This window comes from Drosophila bipectinata, chromosome 2L (genome assembly GCF_030179905.1).
Source record: "Drosophila bipectinata strain 14024-0381.07 chromosome 2L, DbipHiC1v2, whole genome shotgun sequence".
NCBI lineage: Eukaryota > Metazoa > Arthropoda > Insecta > Diptera > Drosophilidae > Drosophila > Drosophila bipectinata.
Window position 1 is genome coordinate 21,873,855 of NC_091736.1, and position 16,257 is coordinate 21,890,111.

The 16,257-nt window shown below is 41.4% G+C and overlaps 1 protein-coding gene and 1 long non-coding RNA gene across 2 annotated transcripts in view; one reads left to right on the top strand and one right to left on the bottom strand.

Annotated features, from left to right (window-relative positions):
- The window catches only part of Tmtc1 (Transmembrane O-mannosyltransferase targeting cadherins 1), a 53,255-nt gene extending 42,859 nt beyond the window's left edge, over positions 1–10,396 (top strand). Inside the window, exons 5-9 of the mRNA XM_017243979.3 lie at positions 212–1,046; positions 2,174–2,288; positions 9,068–9,548; positions 9,614–9,698; positions 9,969–10,396. Coding sequence (XP_017099468.2) covers positions 212–1,046; positions 2,174–2,288; positions 9,068–9,548; positions 9,614–9,698; positions 9,969–10,306 — 1,854 coding nt within the window. The 3' untranslated portion in view covers positions 10,307–10,396. The remainder of the gene's footprint in view (positions 1–211; positions 1,047–2,173; positions 2,289–9,067; positions 9,549–9,613; positions 9,699–9,968) is intronic.
- Positions 3,268–7,890, bottom strand: LOC138925794 (uncharacterized). The gene is made up of 5 exons (XR_011442005.1): positions 7,525–7,890; positions 6,952–7,437; positions 3,940–4,742; positions 3,703–3,872; positions 3,268–3,648 (listed from the first exon to the last, which is right to left on the bottom strand). It is a non-coding gene; the product is annotated as an uncharacterized lncRNA (long non-coding RNA).
- Positions 10,397–16,257: the final 5,861 nt, after the last annotated feature.

A 16,257-nucleotide genomic window follows, 5' to 3' on the forward strand; every position in this document is an offset into this window, starting at 1 on the left:
AGAAAGAAAAGCACACAAGCAACCTTTAAAATTTCTTTTAAAATGTCCTAAGTAGAAAATAATGTTATCTTTTGGTTATCTTATCGTACAGTTCCGTATAGTTTATTATATTTTTTTAGTTAACGCCACTCTAAATCTACTTCCTTTTTTGGCAAAATATACGGCATTTATAAGAAAATTTAACAAAACACATTGTTGCAAATCTTTTAAGCACCGTCTCCGCTCCCTCACCATTTTAAGTGCTTCTTTGGGGTGTGCCCTGTACTGCCGCCTATGCCTACTGCCACGCCCCTCCGCCACCTTCGCAGCAGCCGATAATCCTGCGGCCCATGAGATGAGCTGGACGACCCGCTCCTTGACGTTTCTTTACCTACCGGTGGCCAACCTGCGCTTACTGGTCTGGCCTCAGGACCTGAGCTTCGATTGGAGCATGGATGCCATTCCGCGCATCAGGACAATATGGGATGCCAGGAACATCCTGAGTGCCGGACTCTACGCCTCCTTGTTTCGATTGCTTTGGAGGAGCAGCGGAATTTCGAGAAAATCCTCTTGCATGGGCTTTTCGGAGGTAGCGGGCATATCCCTCCCCCTGGTGAGGAGGTTGGAGGATAGAAGCTGCCACACCTGGCTGGGTCTCACCTGCCACTGCCATCACCAGGTAGCGGAGAACTCCCATACCCCCTCCAGCTATAATTCTACAGACTTCGTCGCCTCCAAGAGTCTCTGCTTTGCGCCGACTCTGTTGATGTGCGTCGCCTTCCTGGTGCTGCCGTTCCTGCCTGCTAGCAATTTGCTATTTTACGTGGGGTTCACGGTGGCGGAGAGGGTTCTCTACCTTCCCAGTGTGGGCTACTGTCTGCTCTTCGGCTATGGCTTCGGAAGCATCTGGCGACAGGCTCATAGCTCCCGGCGATCCAAAGCGCTGCTTCTATTTCTCCTCGGAGTGCTACTGGGATCCTATTGCCTCAGGACTGTAAGACGCAACCTGGACTGGTGGGACGAGGAGCAATTGTTTCGCAGTGCAATCTCCATAAATCCCCCAAAGGGTAAGTACGTTACAATAAGGAGAGCCATTTCAGGGAAAATTACTTGAAAAACTCTTCAAAAATTAAACTTGAAAAATTTAATCGTCGAATCTTCCTTCTGACTATAAAAACTTAAACCCTATGCAGTCTTGGAAACTATTTATGTATAATTAGCAACTATAAGTTAATGTTATTCTTTTGATGATTAGGAGTTACAACGTGAGGTGTCACCACCTACACACGAGTCGATATAGCCATATCTCAGCACTAAGAGCCGATACGATATAGCCGAGCCGATACAGCCGAGTCGATCAACATCCATATCCGTCTGTCCGTCCGTCCGTCCGACTGTCCGTAGGATTTCCGTAGGAGCCATAGGATTTTTCTCCATGAAGTTTGTTTTAAAATTTTGCCACGCTCCCTCCCGGCTCCACAAATTGCGAATTTCTGTAGCGCCAGTACAGCGCCAGTACAGCAAGGAATAACTTTTGATGCCAAACTGTTTTTATATAGTTAATATATATGTGATAAACAAATTTCATTCAAATCGGCCGATTTTTAGAGGAGACGTACCCATATTTAGGGGGCGATATACCCCAATTTCCCATACAAACGTGTTAAAATTTGAACGCGTGGATCTCGATGACTGTAAGAGGTAGAACTATCCGATTTAGCCGCGCAGATCATGTTTGTGTCATAACATTGCCACAAAACAGAAACTCATTGAAGCGCTAGTTGGTTAATTTTTTTTGAAAATTTTTTGATGCCAAACTGTTCCAGTGGCTAATCTACACTTACACCCATCATCTACATTCATCCAAAGCGGATAAATTTTATAGGAGTTATAGACTTTTTAGTCTGCTTCCGTAGGTTTAGGCCGTAGGTTTGTTGTCGTTGTTTTGCCCATGCGCAAAAGTATGCAACACAAATTTATTGCTGATCGTTATCGTTTAAATATCGTTAAAGTTTAAACTTTAAGTTACTTAAATTGTGGGTGGAAGAGATCAGTACCGTTCTATCTTGTTTTGAGTTATAAATGATATAATAATGAGTGCTTGAATCAGGTTCCCAAATTTATGCCGTTTTTTAATTACACAATATTTATATTTATTTATTTTTAATATTTATAAGTATGTTTTCTTTTACAGCCCTGGCCAATTTGGGCAGCATACTGAGCGCCCAAGGAAAGTATGACGAGGCAAAAATCGCTCTGGAAATGGCCATTGAATTCCGACCTTCTATGGCCGATGCGCACTTTAATCTGTAAGTAAACGTTCCCGAACATATGGATCCCATCCTCGTTCTTTTCCCCCTGGGCAGGAAACCCTTTAGGAAATTGAAGCGAACTCCACCTTAGTCGCACAGCATGAAAGCTGAATCCACAAAATGATGTCAGTTTTTCGCTGGCAGCCTTTTCAAAATTCAAAAGCTCAAAATGAATGGCTGTCGCGACCTTGGGCGGTTGGAGGTGGGTGGAGTGTGGGCTTGGGCTGGAGGATTGGGGCAGTTGGCGTGTAAAGGAGCTTCTCTTAATGCCCAACCGCAGATGCTTCTGTTCTGGTCGTGTTCGCTCTTTAGTTTGCAAGCAAAAACGGTTTGGACAACATCTGAGAAAAAAAGCAACTAAAGGGGAGGGTAGAATGAAAGGCTGTGTGTGGGGTTGGATGGTACTGGGGACTTGGGTGAAGACTGGCCAGACACATCGCGCATACAAATCAACTCGGTCAGAAACTTTAGCTCCAGCACACGGGGCACATGTTTTGCATCTTTTGGATGGCAATTTGCATGCACTCGGCAGCCATCAACAGCAAATAGCTGCTGGTTGCACTTCTCCCTTTGTCCTTTTTTTTCCTCCCACAACCAGCCATTGACTCGTTTTTTGTTGCACCACCTTTGTGGTACCTTTATAAGAGGGCGGGACTGGGCCGAGCGCGAGCGGGCAACCTTTGAAACAATAAGCCCCAAATGAATGCGAGGAGCATTCAGCATGCTAATCCCCTGCAGATATGGTGTTAATTAGGCCAAAACTGAATGGCCAGGCACCCCAGATTCCTCCAGATACTTAGAGAGCAGCCGGCCACACAAAGTAAACGTATATGGAGTCGTAAGTGAGGCTGCTATTTCTAATTAAAGGAGCTTCGGAAATGTCTTGATTGAATTGTATTCTGTTAACTGGGCCATATTTGTGTACATGTTCTGGATTCGGCCCAAAGAATAATCGAAGTTGTAGAGCTTTAAAATATTTTATTAAAAATTATTCATCAGTTTGCTAAAATATACTGTTCCCCAAACTTTTCAGTCCTCTTTTTTTTAAAGCTTATCAGAATCCAACATGTTTGGACTTTCAGCAATATATTTGTTTCCAAAGATATTCGTTTACTCGGTAATGGATCATAATTTGTGTTCTTTCTGTATTATTTTCAATTAGCCATGGACGCCAAGACATGAACAGGGCACATCAGGGCAATAAAGCACCAGCTGAGACAATTGCATTCCTTGGCATTCCAATGCCATTTATTTGTCCAACACAATAAATAAACAAAAGCCCCGACATACATAATGTCCTACAAGACAATGCAACTATAATATCCTTGGAACTGCCAGGAATAGGAATGGAAAAAATCTGAAACAAAACTAGAAAATGCTACAACAAAGGGAAATTGACATTTTTGCTTACTTTCTACAACAATATGAAAAATAAAACTGCTGACGTATATCGTTGGCATCCCGTTCATCCCCCGCCGAGATCTGGCGCTTCCCCGTCATTCTCTAGGGCCAATGACCATTTTATTTTGGCCTGAGGATATACGCTCACGCCTAGAAGCCTTTTTTAATCGAATTCTAAAACTGGAAGGATTGGAAGTCCTTTGATATGAGAGTTCATACGCGTTGGATTTAGATTATTCTTTCTTACTTTAAGTCATTTATTTTTTGTAGCGAGCTGGAGACCCAAACATTGTTTTCAGTGCCAATCCGGCTCTGAGCAGTCATAGTGCAATTTACTCGTTGCATCGACGCTAACGGCGACCGCCAACTGAGAACGCTGCGAGCAGACGAAGCTTTCGCCCTGCGCCACCCCTTCCCCTTTGCTCTCCACATGGGGATTTGGGTGCAGCTTGGCAGGAAGAGGATTGCAGTTGGGAAGGCGGAAGCTGAGCTTTACGAGGGAAGTGCAAACATGCCAACGCTTAACGTCGTACACTATGGGCTTTAACGAATCAGAACTATGGGGCTTTAAAGATTTAAAAATGAAGAATCCCATTTTAGGCGTATAACGGGGTTCTCCATTGGATTTGCTAATTTTTTTCGGAGCTCTTCGTAGAAGCTTGTAAATTTTTTATGCAATCCGAACCACTGTGCATCAAAGCCCTTTGGCAGCTCAACTGCTCAACTCCTTTTAAATATGCAGGACGTCATTTCCACTACTGGTCGCTCACATTCGTTCAACCCTTTGCGCCTCTTAAGGGCTGCGAGCGGCGCCAGGCAGCCATTGCTCAACGCCCTGTTATCATTATTCTTGCCGCTGCTGCTTCTGTCGCCCTGTGCTTCGCTGCCTGTTGTTGATTATTGTGTTTGACATAATAGGCTTTACGCTCCAAAAAAAAAGGCGTATGAATTGAATCCGTTTGCTTTGCTGCCTTGGCAAATTGTACGTAAGTTCTTTCTCGCTCGCTCATTTCTCCAACTTTCCGCCAGAGAAGATATCTGGAAAAGAGACTGTGCATCGGGATCCAATAAAAATAATTAATAATCAATAAGGACAGCCGCATTTAATGAAATATTTAGAATGCGGCCAAGACATTTTCCTTTCTTTCCATATTTTTGAAACATTACACAGTGCGACAAAAAAAGAAAAATTGAAGGAACTTTTGAAGAGACCTAGTAGGAATTGTTCATTAAGTCGAGTATGGTATAAAACCGTGTTTGAAAATTTTCTAACACCCTCAAAATCTTGATTTATTTAGAAAAAACGGTTTTTCGGGACTTTTTTGCGGGATTTCATTAGGAAATTATGAAAATTGTTGAAGTTATAACGCTTTTCCCAAAACAAGTCAGGGCAATTTTACTACGGTCTCGGTCTAATCGGTCTCGTTTTATTCAGAATTAACGAGACAATAATGATATGTATCAAAAATGATATTATTTCTTAGAAATCGTACCGAAGAAATGGCGTCAAAGTCGGAAAAACACGACAAAAATTCAAAAATGGCAGTTTCTTGCGTAAAAATTGTATCCTTTTTGTTGAAATAAATTAAAGATCTATTTTTTTTTTTTCAAAAGCTACAACATTTAACTATTAAAAAACGTCTAAAATTTTAAAATCGGTTTAAAATTACGCGCTTAGGAATTTTTAGGAGCAAAAAAGTCCCGAAAAACCGTTTTTTCTAAATAAATCCAGATTTTGAGGGTGTTCGAAAAATTTCAAACACGGTTTTATACTATACTCGACCTAATGAACAATTCCTACTAGGTCTCTTGAAAAGTTCCAAATCACTGTCGCACTGTATTATGGTTTGGTTCATTTAAATGTTTGGGGAACTTTTGTAAAAAAATCCTGCGTTAAACTCAGCAAGGCAAAATAGTTTGTATAGGTTTACAAAAGGATTATGGGACTATGTGCGGCATTTATATTAATACTGTCGAAAGTATTGCTGACATAAAGTATAATTTTTGTAACAGCCAATGCACAGGATTAAGAAAATGGAATAAGCTCTATAAAGGATTTATGCCAAATTTGTAGACTTAATGCGGCTTTGTTTTCAAAGCGATCTGGTAAAGAAAACTATTGCGCTTTAATTTTATTAATATTTCCGACAAATTTCAATCTCTCTAAATATCCGTAACCACACCTATTAGGCTCCCTTATCCCTTTTAAGGGCCTCAGGACTCCAGCATCGGCACAGTAGCCTCTATAATCCTCGGACAAGTCCTCCGCAAACAAAAAAGAAAATCTGCGGAAATGTAAGCCAAGAAGGAGGAGCAGAAAGAAAATATTACTGTTGACGGCTTAGATAAAATTTCAAATAATGTCAATGACATAAAAGCAGAGCGCGAACTTCATAACTGCTAAGGCTTCTCTCCTGCAGCTTATTAACTGGGCTCAAAGCGATACCCGAGAAGGGCTTTGGCCAGAGTGGACTAGCTGGGGGTGGGGGGACGAGAGGCAGCGAACTGGTCTTCAGTGGCCGTCGGCACATTGGCCTCTGACCAAGTCCGTACTCCAGAGCTGGTGGGAAGCCAAGGCAGAGATTTAATTTTAGGGCCGTGAAAGTTTAAAACGCTTTTGTCGCCCGCTTTCCCGACCATCCCCTGCCCCTACCCGACACCCCGCGGCATCAGCTTGTCTCTCCTTTGCCTTGCAGCTTATCGAAAAGTTGTCTGATTGAATTTTTGCTCAACTCCCACTCCACGCCCGCCTGCACAATGCAGCAGCCGCCTCCTTTACATGGTTTCTGACTTAGCAACTGCTGCGAAAAATATTTAAAAATCAACATTACATTCTGGACTTTTGAAACAGAAACTTTTGGGCTTTCGCTGAGCGACTTAGAGCAAAAAGGTTACTAGAGCTTTCATATATTATTTCAAAGTTCTATACACTAGGTATACTCACTAAAGGCTATAAACTACTTGCCTTTACTATTAGAACAGCTAGATCATTATTCTCAGTGTATAAAATCTAAAAGTCAGGAGGAAACTAATTCAGGTACATTATGAAAGCTTTAAGAGCCTGCAAAGCTGTGTGAAAATGTGATGGCTGTTGCTGGATAGCATTTTCCGTTTTCTAATCGAAAATCAATGTCAGGCGCCCTTCAATCCTGGAAGCATAGCCACCACCCTCCGCTGTTCACCCAAGAAGTCGAGCAATCCAACCACCCACTGGCATGCCAGGACGTTGTGGATAAGCAGCTGTTTGTACATTATTTACCCGTAAAGCCATCAATAGCCGGCATATCTGCAGCCGAACACCTTGCGCCCTGCGGCTGCGGATTCCCAGATCCTGCCACGTGCCACATCCCGGAACTAGCAGCTCCCGTGGCTCCTGTTGCTCCTTTTTGAGCTGCAGTCTAGCCGGGCGCCACTCATCTGTCATGGATTTGTTATGCTCCTGCTGATGCTGCTCTGATTTTTAGCTGCAATATGCCACAGCAAAGGATAAGTTGAGTGGCGGTGGTTCCTGGTGGTTGCTGGTGTTGGTTGGTGGGGCAAGAGGTGGTGGCGGCGGTGGGAAGTCAAAGTAACAGGCAGCCAAACACCAAAACCAAAAATCACTGAGCTGTATAATTCGATTTCTCTTTTTCACTCCCGATGCTCGTTTTATTTTCACCCTGCACTTATTTTGTATGGATGTTATCAGTCGGAGACTGGAGGGTGGTGGTTGGGGGTGGCTGGTTGGCGCTTGCTGTTTGCTTACCTGCTCAAAGAAAAAAAGGAAAAGCATCAGAACAAATAGAACAACATGGCATGTTTTTCTTTTAACCCAAAAACACTCTATACATACTCGAATGGCATGGTATAAAATAGAATACTCAATATTCAGTTGAGCAGATCCATCCGTTGTTCGCTTGCCATTCGCATGCATTCGCTTTTTATTTCTATTTTTATTTTTATTTTCCGAGCTGGGATGGTCCAAGTGCAGCATACAAATGCAGGCAGTGGGTGGATATGGGAATGAAATTGTGGGCAACAAGGGATTTTCAACATGAAATGTCGAAAATAAAATTTAAACAAATTTAGAATTCTATGTTGCGGCATCCGCACGAGTGTTTATACAAAAGTTCCTACATGTATATCCCTGAAGACTCAAGGGAGTCTGAAGCTGTTGTCAAGGACAAATGGATATTGTATCAAAAGAAAGTGTAAATATGAACAGATTGTACTTCGTTAGTCCGGTAATTTCTCATTCACAAATAGAAAAATATGAAAGGCTTGAGGTAAAGCATAATATAAATATAAATGTATTAATTTGACCAATAGCAAAAAATGCCCACGAACGACAACAGGCAGCAAATAGCTTTGTGGCAAAATCCCAAGACTTTACAATCCACCCTCCTGTTGATTTTATAGCCTTGTCGCCACTCAACAAAATTTTCAGAGCTCGCCGCTTGTTTGGATAATTTTTGTTGCTATTGCCGTCAGGATGTTGGCGTTGATCCTGGCAGGAGCAATCTGTGCTTAGGTTTATTTTGCACTGTTTTGGTACATTCCGTTTTTTCGGACGTCAGCCATTTAAAAGCACCTATCCATGCAAACGAGCAGCAAAAACTATATGTTTATATTGAAAGCCCAGACATCCGGGCTTAAAAATATGCATGAATAACCACCAGACGACACCGTTGATGCATGCATGTATTGGGACAGGTGGGCCCACCACCCAGCACCCAGCACTCCTTATTTCAACTCGGCCAGATAAATACACGCCAAGCACCAAATCCCCATAGTCACTTCTCGAGACTGAGACCTGCGTTCATTAAATGAATCAAGCCAAAATCTACTTGAAGGTCAGCCTTTCAAGAATTCGCGGCTTTAGCCCTTACAAGCAATTAGCCCTAGGAAACCGCAGGAAAGGAAAACACAAAGCTAATTTACTTCCAACACTATCAGAGACGCACCCTCGAGTTAAGTAACTAGGGTTACTCTTTTTTTCCCTTCATTCAGTACTTTTTAAAATTTTGTTTTATGATTCTTTCGAGAGCCGGAAAAAAGTATAAAGGAGTCCCTTGAAGTGCATTTCTTTGAGAATTTCTGTGCATTGTTCGAGAGAAAACTGATTTTTTTTCAAATCCCATGCTTTTTTGGAACATTCTTTGTAAAAAATAGTCCAGTTTCAGAGAATCAAGTTTAAAACTAATTAGCGTTTACCCTTTTGATTACATCTTGCTTTAATTGGTAACACAATTAAAGACCATACAAAAATTTAAAAAAATGTGAATTATAAAATATTTTCTCTAAAAAAGAGTGTGCATAACTGCACTTCCTTTTTTAATCCACAGCTATATTCATAAATATTATAAATTCTTCAATGCATGGATGGTTCATTTCAGAGGCGTTGTCCACCAGAAGCAGAACAACTTGAGCTCAGCTGTTTCCTTCTACCGCAAAGCCATTGCGCTTCGCCCCCAAATGGCCGTGGCCTACTTGAATCTGGGCTCCACCCTCACGTCCCTAGACGGCCGCCGGCCAGAAGCCATCTCAGTCCTCCGGACCGGGGCCCGCCTCGAGGGGCAGAAGGTACGGGATCGGGGGGCCCACGAGATGGCCCGCTACACCTGCTACCTGCATCTAGGAGCCCTGCTCCGCTCCGATGGCAGATTGAAAGAAGCTGCATGGCTGATGAAGGAAGCCTTAGGAGGGCTTAGATTGCTCCATCAAAGCCAGCAGGCCGAGCTGCACCTGCGTCTCGGCGAAATCTACGCGGAGCTGGGAGACTGGGAGCAGGCCGAGAGGCAGAAGCGATTGGCGTTGCATCTGCAACCGCGGCAGGGAGCCGCCTATGTGACCTACGGCCAGACGCTGGCTAGAAATGTATGCGAAAAAATACTCGGACTTGGGCAAAATTAAAATTTAATAATAAATTATTTCGATCGCAGGGTAGTCGCATAGCGGAGGCAGAAATGTGGTTTAAACGGGCACTCCAGCTGGCGCCCCTGGAGCCCAGTTCCCATCACCATTATGGTAAGGAAAGGTTATGCATTATACAAATTGTGGAAAATGAACATAATATGTACTTGGCTGTGATGTTAGACAACATTTCGTGTAAAGAAAAATGTAAAGATTTTAGCGATTTTGTACTTTTATAGAAAACAACTACTATTAGTTTTTGATTAATAACGTTGCCATTTTCAATTTAAATTTATCTTTAAAAGCATCCTAATTGAATACATGTGTTACATATATATTCATAGCGAGTTTAGTAACCAATTAAAGCGTGTTCTTCCCCAACAGCTGACTTTCTGGAACAGCAGGAGCGCCATCAGGAGGCACTTACCCTGCGGTTGAGAGCCGCCGAACTGGCGCCACACGATGACGCCCTACAATCCTCGGTGGGGGACGCCCTCCGCCTCCTAAATCGCCTCGGGGAGGCGGAATTGTGGTATCGGCGTGCGGTGACCTTGCAGCCACTGGCCGCCCACGCCCACGCCAATTTGGGCGCCATACTGCAAATGCGCGGCCTGCGGAAGGAAGCGGTGGAGTGCTATCACAGGGCCTTGGAGCTTCAGCCAGGACATGCCATTAGCAGGGCTAATCTGGAGAGAATCAGTCTGAACTGGGACAACACGTAGCACTCGATGACCCCTTATCATGAGGACTTACTTATTGCGATTTAAAGAAATGTATATAAAAGCGGGGGAACTACTAAGATAAAATGTCAATATATTTTTAAAAATTATATGTTTAAAAAAATTGTTTCGTTTTAAAATAGTACCGATAAATTTTTAATGGATAATAATGGTTTTTATAAAGAGACTTATTAGGCTTCGGATTGGTAGTCGTAGATATGGTAAAAAAGTTTCCTTTTTTATTGGTTTTTATGAGCTTCCTGTAAATTATTTTTTTTGGAAGTACCCTATTCAAGGTAATTCTTATCTCTGGGAACACAGCAATCTGTTGCTTGCCAAGCTTCAAAAAGCCAAACCCCACGCAGAAATAATTTCCATAGAGGCTTCTTTGAGTCCTGAAATCCAAAACAGGTGACGGGCACAGACAAAAGACTGGGGAACTCGAGGGGGTATCAAAAACAGAAGCATAGACAGAATTGAGTTAGTGGGCTGGAACCTAACGGTACAGACACATAGAAGGACACGGACACCCGGGCGGACGGCCAGACGGACAGACGTGATTATATTATATCAAGTGGCTTTGGCAAAAAACAGCCAAGAATCACCTACCCGATGCGAAAACCGCAGCAACCAGAAGGGGTTCCAAAGGCTGGCAGACATCTTCATGCGAGAAATAGTGCTTACTAAGCATTAAATTATAATTAAATTTTAAACAATGAAACCCAGTTAGAGGGCTCGAAAAGAAACCTGCCCCGCGCGGCCTAAAAGCCCTTAATCACAAACATGCGCAGCCACTTCAAAGGTGAGTCTTGCCATCGTCGTCACATCAATGTGGAAAATGGAGAATGGAGTGGAGAACGGAGAGTGGGAAATGAGAAATGGAATTGCCCAGAACAGGGCCCAGAACAGGGCGCAGAACAGGGAGCCAAGCTGGCTGCCTGACTGGCTAAGCATATGCGCATATAAATTAACATAGACACCCAAGTATTTAATTAAAATTCCATCAGCAGCACACACACAATGACACACGGCCGGCTCACAGATATGACAGGTGTGTGGGCAGGTAGGCCGAGTGTGCTCCTATGGGCGGCAAGGGGTTGGGTAGGCACACATTTAGCGCTAAGCCAAGCAGATGCCCCTCGAGTATATTCGCCAAAACCACACCGACGCACACGTCCGACGAAATCTGGGAAGCCCTTTGGAGCCTTCGGGCGCCACAGCCTGTCGGGAGTTGAAACAATGGGAGTAACCCAAAAACACACAGACCCTCTGCCAAACCTCCACCACCACTTTACTCAATCCCGGAAACATAACCGATTGGGCCAGGACCGAAGGCTAGAAATCAACAGACTGCACTGCGAAAAATATGTATTTTCATTGAGCATTTATACATATTCCCAGTTTAAATATAACATATTATAAATCTAAAAAAATAAGTTCTTCTTTAAATAAATAAATAATCAATTACATAATAACATTTTTTTTAATTAGACAACTGTGTTATTTTTGCGTTGGACTTTTAAATGTTGTCTAAAATGTAAGATAAAACTACTCAGGATATATAGAATAAACTTAAGAGATTATTATAACAATTACCATTTTAAATAGCTTTTTTTGAGTGCAGCTATAGACAAGAGGCGGGTGGAAATGAGGTGGCGCGGACCATAGTCGGAGGGCCCACTTCGGTGGGGCAACATCGATGCCGACTGATGAAGTGGCATTTCTGACACTGCCTGCCCCACACGAAAACAACCTGGATGATGGTTTTGATGACGACTATGCCCGGGATGAGCACCGAATTCAAATTATGTCTAAGCAGTCAAGTAAAGGGTTAACTAAGCCGACAAGTGGGAGAGGGCTCTCATTTCAAATTCATAATTAAATATGGATTCGAAAGACCCGAGTGGACCCGGCAAATCCCAACATTTAGCAGATTTGTGCATACTTAGTTGTATACCTGGCGTGTGCTTCTGCCTACATTTTGGCTCACAAGCTAGAAAATGAAAATTCTGAAAAAATGTTATTATTGGGTACAACTTCTAGATAGTGTCAGCTGAAGCCTCCGACTCTTCGCTTGTGGGTAAATACTTTGTTTATATTATAAGATATAAATAACCTGATTATTTGATTCATTTATTTTTAATCTAGCGAATTGGCAACAATAATTTTTGCAATATTCTCATAAGACAAAAAATCATTTTTTAGTAAGAATAGACAATTTCAAAGGTAATCCAGTGATTCAACGTTTTCTCATTGAAATTTCCTATCGTTTCAGTCAGTGGGTTGTTGGTAGAACCGAACTAGAGCCTAACTCTCTCCCAAAATCCTTGCTGGCAGCTTGGTCAATGAGTATTTAATGCGTCAAACTGTTTAAATTTCTATTGGATTTTTTTGACTTTTTTTTGTTTTGACTTTCTTTTTGACTTTTGTATTGGCCACAGCTGATGTAGTTGTGATTGTTGTTTTTGGTGTTTCGGATTGTGCAAAAAAGTGACGCTCGGCTTTTCAACTTTTTGACCAAACACGGGAGAAGAGACACGACACACATGCACATCACGCAAATGGTCATCCTGTGGAACCATTTATTTTCCACTTTGGCCAAAAGACACAAAAACAACAAAGCAGCACACAGAGAAACACAGATACAAGTTCGGAAGCGGACCAGATACTCCCACATAAAGGTATAGATGTATGTATGTTTTATCTATGTGGGGGCGCAAAAGCAGGAGAGTCGGCACAAAAACTAAAGTAAAAAGAAAAGTTTTTAGTTAGCTTTTGATTAGGGTCAACTCGAACTCAACGGGTCTGTGGCGCAATTTTCAAGTGCCCTCCGCCCTTCAGCCTCGTCTTTTTTCCTTGCCGCATACTCGATAAAAACATAAAAAAGGATGACACAAAAGTTGGGACATTGTTTTTGACATGACTTTCTATCAAAAACAAATTTGCCCTTCTTTGCTCTTCTATTACTTTGTATTGTCCATCTAATTTTTTTTTACAAATCGAGTGAAAATATTGGGGGAAAGTGGGCTCGGGGAAAGGACCTTAAAATAATAAAACTAGGATATTCAATTCGCAACTTAATTTGCAGAATTTGTTCACATCTATGGCAACAAATTAATTCCTTTAAATGTTTGAGGTACTTCAAGGATTTCTACAAACTACATATCTATGCGCAATGTATGTATGTCATATGTATTTTTTCCTGTATTTGGGATAAGAAATGTATATTTTAAAAATTGTGACAAAAAAGTTGTTTTATGGAAAAGATGGAAATGGATCATTGATATTGTAAATAGTATTATAATTAGATCCCTAATGGTTATTCATAGCCCAAGACCCCATGGCACCCCACGTATTTCCATAACGTTTCATGCAGTATGATAAGTGGGTTCCATTTTGAAGATGAATTCTTCTAGTTTTTCGTTTAACTGCTCTTGTGCATTAAGAATAATTGATTATGAATCGCTAAGGCATCTTTGTAAGTTGTAAGTGAAGTTTTAATACACGCACTTGCAGTGGTCACTGCGACTAACCGCAATCGGACACGCTGCAGAATTATTGTATCAGACGCATTGTAAGCCGCAATCAAAGGACCCAACAAAGTTATGGTGATAAAATGTGTGCAAGCCCATAAAATCAATGCAACGCACACAAACACGTTTCTGCGGCTGCCCGGGAGAGAAAAACGGCTTTGGAGGGAAGAGTATTGGGGGAGGCGGTACAGTAAAGCCGCATGCCCCCGCTGTCAGAGCATTGTCTGGGAATACGTTGCAATGCCAGTTGCAGAAAGCGGGGAAAACCAACTAGCAACTGGCAGTTGAGTCGCGGTTTCTACGTGTCACACATCCCCACAAGCCTTATCCTGTCCTCGCAGGACGGTGTGGGGTGGGACGAGTGGCGGCTCCTGCCAAATGCATGAACGCCTCCGGCAACATGGCCTTATCCCTCTTGTACTTAGCCCGACAAACAATTAGTTAGAAATTAAATTTCGCCAATGCCTCTTATGCTCTAAGACATTGCATGCAACATGCAACTAACTTTGACCTCGACTAATTGCCGGAGAAAGTGAAGTCTTCTTGGTTTAGCCGCCGTGTCACCATCATTTTGCGAGGCACGATTGGGAGTGGCTGGGAGGGGAAGTCATCAGTGATGTATTTTTGATGGAAACTGCTCCAAAGCACAACAATCAGCAAAAATTGAGGGGGCGAAACGCAGACAAAGTGCCACAAGCTCAGAGGACAAAACTCAGAGCACCAGCAATCACCATAACCTGTAGCTTCAGGCAAAACTTACCCATCACCAAAAAAGAAAACAAGAAAAAATTGAAGTATGTATAAGGTGCAAGCTGTGAGATACCCTATAAAGTTAATATAGTATAAAAAGTTGGCACTTGTAGAATATCGGTGACGAACCTGCAAAAAAAATCAATATAGATATATAAAATTACTCATTAAAAACTATTCCTACACGGCTTTTCCAAACTATTCCAAGAGTCAGTTTTTTTAATGTACTTATACGAGTACATAGATAGTTAATTTTAAAATGCATTAAATTTAATAATGATACAATTTATGTGAGAAAGACTTACGTTTTTTTTTTTTTTTATTGATTTACCTTTTTTCGGGCGGAGCTGACTGTTGTAGCTATGATTTGATATAACTTGCAAATATTAGATACTGTTGGCATATGCCTATGAGTTTATAATTTTATTATAAAATCAATTTTTTATAAAAAAATGTAGAGGAAAGTTTTAAGTTTTCATCTTCAAAAATATCAAAGTTGGGTTATTTCCGATCGTTCAGTTCAGCGTATCCTTATAAAATTTGGTAAGTCGTTCTATGGATAGTCGCCAAAGAAAGAATCCTAGCTTACTCTAAAAACTCCAAAGCTACAGCATTTCCGATTCATCCCTTATATGCCAGATGTAGGATATATAGTCGGGTAATGACCAAAATATAAAAATATAGAAAATTACAATTACCCTCCTTCTGATGCGAATAACACAGTCAGCAAGAGCACTTCAAATATAACCCTAACTCAAAAACCCAAATTGTTCAATGATTGAACTTCAATCCACATATTACTTACATATATGTACGTAAGTATACGAATATAAACATGTATGTATATGTAGCGTCAATCTTCACAGCTACACATATATGACTATACCTATTAGAGGATTTTCCCAGATAGAAGCGATACATCAAATTTTCGTCATCTCCCAGGGCTATCTCCAAAAATTTTTCAAATCGTTAAAGCTAATTTTGAAAAAAAAAATTTTTTTTTTTAAGTTACAATTAAAAATTATTTTCCGTGTATTTTTGTTACTTACTATTTACATGTTTGGTCTTAAAAAAGAGCATTGGAACGGGCGGAGAAACTAGCCAACTAGCCAAACTAGATTTTGATCGGGATCGGCAAATGGCGAGCTATATTTATCATTGTTTTAAATAACGGTATAGTTTCAAATATTTTTAAAACATTTTATTTTTTGTAAGTTTTTGTTTTTATAGATAAGGAATTATAGTTTTTAAACAGTTTTTTTTTAATTAAACAACTCCTTAATAAGACACGCTGGTTACGGCACAAAAAAGCCTAAAAATAAATACACCCTTTGTACAGTCCTGAACTAATGGGAATAAGAATGCTGAAAAATAACTCCGAGTTACTGGGTACCCAAGAGGCAAAGTTCACACCGAAATTGAAACCCGAAGACTAAGAATCTGTGGCATAATCTGAGGCACAAAATGGAATGCCAATGAATTCGATTCGGTTTTGATTTAGTTTAGTTTGGTAAATATCATCATCCTTGGATTACCACGCACTGAGATGCCCCAAACAAAGTCGGGAGGATGTCGATGATGATGATGACGGTGATGGCGATGGGAGCGATTGTCGCCTTATGGCACAAGCAAAGTAAACACAAATAGATAACAGCCAACAAATAAAAAGCA